The sequence below is a fragment of the Cebus imitator genome, unplaced genomic scaffold (genome assembly GCF_001604975.1).
Source record: "Cebus imitator isolate Cc_AM_T3 unplaced genomic scaffold, Cebus_imitator-1.0 Scaffold417, whole genome shotgun sequence".
NCBI lineage: Eukaryota > Metazoa > Chordata > Mammalia > Primates > Cebidae > Cebus > Cebus imitator.
The window spans coordinates 929,817-934,478 of NW_016107732.1; the positions used below are offsets into that span (position 1 = coordinate 929,817).

The following is a 4,662-nucleotide window of genomic DNA, read 5'->3' on the forward strand; positions in this document are numbered from 1 at the left end:
GCCCAGCTAATTTTTTGTATTTTTAGTAGAGATGGGGTTTCACCATGTTGACCAGGATGGTCTCGATCTCTTGACCTCATGATCCACCTGCCTCGGCCTCCCAAAGTGCTGGGATTACAGGCGTGAGCCACCGCGCCCAGCTGAATATTTTATTTTATTTAGATTCAGGGAGTACATGTGCATGTTTGTTATAAAAGTATTTTGAATATTCATGGAAATTGGGCTTCCAGTGTACCCATTACTGAAATAGTGAACATTATACCCATTGGATAATTTTTCAATACCCATTTCCCTCCCTCCCCCCCCATTAGAGTCCCCAGTGTCTGTTCGTGTGTACCCACTGTTTAGCTTCCACTTATAAGCGAGAACATGTGATACTTGGTTTTCTGTTTCTGAGTTAGTTTACTTAGGATAATGGCCTCCAGCTCCATCTATGGTTGCTGCAAATAACTAATTTCATTCTTTTATGGCTGCATAGTATTCCATAGTATGTATTTCACGTTTTCTTTATCCAGTCAACCACTGGGAGACTCTTAGGTTGCTTCTATGACTTTGCTCTTTTGAGTAGTGCTGCAATCAAAATATGAGTGCAAGTGTCTTTTTTATATGATGATTTCTTTTCTTTTGAGTAGATAGTAGTAGGTTTGCAGTATCAAATGATAGTTCTATTTTTAGTTCTCTGGGAAATCTCCATACTGTTTTCCATAGAGGTTAACTGATTTACATTCCCACCAAATTTGTTGAATACTTTTTGTAAACAAAATCAAGACTCTATAGTATGAAATATTGTATTTCCTTATTTCACTGATTAGGGAGCAATCCAATGTTTCACAGAGACAGTAGTTTAAACAGAAAACTTAATAATTTTTGTTGTAATTACTTTGTAAAATATTTATCACATTAAGGATATATATATATATATATATTTTTTTTTTGAGACAGAGCCTCACTCTGTCACCCAGGCAGGAGCACAGCGGCATGATCCTGGCTCATTGCCACCTCCGCTTCCTGGGTTCAAGTGATTCTCATGTCTCCACCACCAGAGAAGTTAGGTCTACAGGCACACCTGATTAAGTCTTTTTTTTTTTTTTTTGAGATGGAGTTTTGCTCTGCCACCCAGGCTGGAGTGCATTGGCATGATCTCAGCTCACTACAACCTCTGCCTCCCACGTTCAAGCAATTCTCCCATCTCAGCCTTCCAAGTAGCTGGGACTACAGGCACATGCCACCATGCCCTGCTAATTTTTGTATTTTTAGCAGAGATGGGGTTTTACCATATTGGTCAGGCTGGGCTCAAAATCCTGACCTCAGATGATCCACCTGCCTCAGGCTCCCAAAGTGCTGGGATTACAGGTGTGAGCCACCGCACCCGGCAAGTTTTGTATTTTTAGTACAGGTAGTGGCTCACCATGTTGTCCAGGCTGGTCTCGAACTCCTGTCCTCAAGTCATCCGTCCACCTCTGCCTCCCAAAGTGCTGGGATTACAGGAGTGAACCATCATGACCAGCAAAGGATTTTCCTAATAGTTCTAGTTTATTAAGTGCCTTTTTCAGGAATGAACACTGACATTTTAAACGCATTCATTGAGATGATTATATTATGTTCTTGTATCCATATCCTGTTAATGAAGTAAATTGCATTGATTTTTGAATTTTAATCCAAACTTCCTGCATTTTGGAAATGAACACCATTTGTAATGTATTCTTATGAGTCGATTTGATTTTCAAATATTTTGCTTTGAATTATTTTAATGTATTGGCAAGATTTTATTATCAGGAAGTGCTGACTTCCATAACAAAAGTGCATAGTGTTTCCTCATATGCTCTGGGAGAGTTTATGTAAAATTTGAATTCTTTCTTTTTTTTTTTTTTTTAAGAGACGTGGTCTTGCTATGTTGCCCAGGCTGGAGTGCAGTGGCTATTCACAGGCTCGATCCCACTACTGATCAGCACAGGAGTTTTGACCTGCTCCATTTCCGACCTGGGCCTGTTTACCCCTCCTTAGGCAACCTGGTGGTCCCCCCGCTCCTGGGAGGTCACCATATTGATGCCGAAGTTAGTGTGGACACCCGATCAGCATAGCACACTACAGCCCAGAACTCCTGGGCTCAAGTGGTCCTCCCACCTCAGCCTCCCGAGTAGCTGGGACTACAGGCATGCGCCATGGCACTGGGCAAATTACTTCTCTTTTTAATGTCTGGTAGAATTCATCCATAAAATCATCTAGGCTTAACATTTTGGTTGATTTGTTTGTCTTTAATTATGCCAGTGGTGCAATTAATTACTTATCTCTTTTCTATTTCTAGCTTGCCATTTTAAAGAATCCACCAATTGTTGAAACCAATTCCCAGAGACACAAGAGAAGAGACTGAATCATCAAAATTAAGTCTCTCTGAGAATTGCTGAAAATGGCTTTAGATCAAAAAACCTTATTTCAGTGTGAACCATCTGAGAATGATCTTAGATCAGGAAATTCAGAGTTTCAACAAAGCCAAGGACCTGCCGTTCAGACAGAAGATGGGATTTCTGAGTTCTCAAGAACTGTGCTCAATTCATTGCAAGACAGCAATAATTCATATGCAAGGCAGGAATTGCAAAGACTTTATAGGATCTTTCATTCATGGCTGCAACCAGAAAAGCACAGTAAGGATGAAATTATTTCTCTATTAGTCCTGGAGCAGTTTATGATTGGTGGCTACTGCAATGACAAGGCCAGTGTGAAAGAAAAATGGAAATCAAGTGGCAAAAACTTGGAGAGATTCATGGAAGACCTCACTGATGACAGCATTAATCCATCTGCCTTAGTGAGTACAGGGTTCTGATTGCTGGGATAAGGGCAAAGGAAAGTAAGGAATAAATCATAGTCAGCTGGAGTTGTCTGGAAGTTAGAGAAACTATTGCATGTCCAGTTATTAGTTAGCCCACACTCTCCCAGCAGTCACACAAAGAATCTTCAATGTCCTAAGTTCTCAAGAAAAAAAGCAAAAAGGTATATATATGTTTATTCTATAGGACATATAGGAGCCAAATATATTGATATTTGATTAAGTTGATTTTAGTCTGTGTAATGCCAGACTCTGAGAAATTGACATTTTTTTCCTTTTTTTTTTTGAGACAGAGTCTCACTCTGTGACCCAGGCTGGAGTGCAGTGGTGCAATCTTGGCTCACTGCAACCTCTGCCTTCCAGGTTCAAGTGATTCTTCTGCCTCAGCCTCCTGAGTAGCTGGGATTACAGGCATGCGCCACCACACCCAGCTAATTTTTGTATTTTTACTAGAGACAGGATTTCACTATCTTGGCCAGGCTGGTCTTGAACTCCTGACCTCATGATCCACCTGCCTTGGCCTCCCAAAGTGCTGGGATCACAGTCGAGAGCCACCGGGCCCGGCTTTTTTTTTTTTTTCCTTGAGACGGAGTCACTGTGTAGTACAGGCTGGAGTGCAGTGGCATGTATCAGCTCACTGCAACCTCTGCCTCCTGGGTTCAAACCATTCTCGTGCCTCGGCTTTCAGGGTAGCTGGGATTACAGGCATGCTCCAACAAGCCCAGCTAATTTTTGTGTTTTTAGTAGAGACAGGGTTTCAACATGTTGGCCAGGCCAGTGTCGAACTCTTGGCTTAAGTGATCCATCTTGCTTGGCCTCAAGTGAGACCAGCATGAAAGTGACACTTAAATGAAGACCTCAAGGATGAGGAAGAAATGTCTTGACAAGAGCTGGTTCTTCTGTCAAGTAGCCCTAATCAAGAAAGACATTCTAAAGAAGGAATTACAGTAGATCCTTATTCTCAGAGCCCATATTTCCAAAAAATTGCTAAAATTTATTTGTAAAATAAATAGTTGAGGCATCTTCTCAGTCATTTTCAGATACGTGTAGAGTGGTAAAGTATTTGAGTTACCTTAGGTGTATGTTTCCAGTCGGGGTTGAACAAGGCCACAACCTCACTTCCTATTTTGGTTCTTACAGTGAAAATAAGTGTCCTTTTCACAGCCTATTTAGTGGCACATATTCACACTTTTGTGCTTTTTATTGATAACTTTGTTGTTTAAAGTGACACTAAAGTAAAATGCTAAAATACTGTCTAGTGTTCCTAAGTGGAAGAAAGTTGATATTATGATGATAATACATGTGTTGGATCCTCTGAGTTCAGAATTAACTAATCAAGAATATGTATTTTTTTGTATTTTTTTTCTTTATCGGATTTTTTATTTGTCTGAGCTCTCCTTTATGAAAGTATGTATTAAATGAGGTATCTTTGAACATATACACACATACAACAAACTCACGTATTGATCCATTGACAAAAATAATGCCAGAATCTCGCAGGAAACTAACCCTGAATTTTTCCTAGGGGAAATGATTCAGTATTGGCAAATTCAATATCCATGTGACTTTATTAAACATAAGAGCTTGTGGTAACAAGAATAACACCATCAGAGGCCGGGCGCGGTGGCTCAAGCCTGTAATCCCAGCACTTTGGGAGGCCGACGCGGGTGGATCACCAGGTCAAGAGATCGAGACCATCCTGGTCAACATGGTGAAACCCCGTGTCTACTAAAAATACAAAAAATCAGCTGGTCATGGTGGCGCGTGCCTGTAATCCCAGCGACTCAGGAGGCTGAGGCAGGAGAATTGCCTGAATCCAGGAGGCGGAGGTTGCGGTG

General features: G+C 41.0%; 1 protein-coding gene across 1 annotated transcript in view; it reads left to right on the forward strand.

Moving 5' to 3' along the window:
- ZSCAN4 (zinc finger and SCAN domain containing 4) overlaps positions 1–4,662 on the forward strand; it is a 13,761-nt gene that overhangs the window by 7,604 nt on the left and 1,495 nt on the right. Inside the window, exon 2 of the mRNA XM_017509535.2 lies at positions 2,306–2,803. Within this exon, the coding sequence (XP_017365024.1) occupies positions 2,408–2,803 (396 nt within the window). The 5' untranslated portion in view covers positions 2,306–2,407. The remainder of the gene's footprint in view (positions 1–2,305; positions 2,804–4,662) is intronic.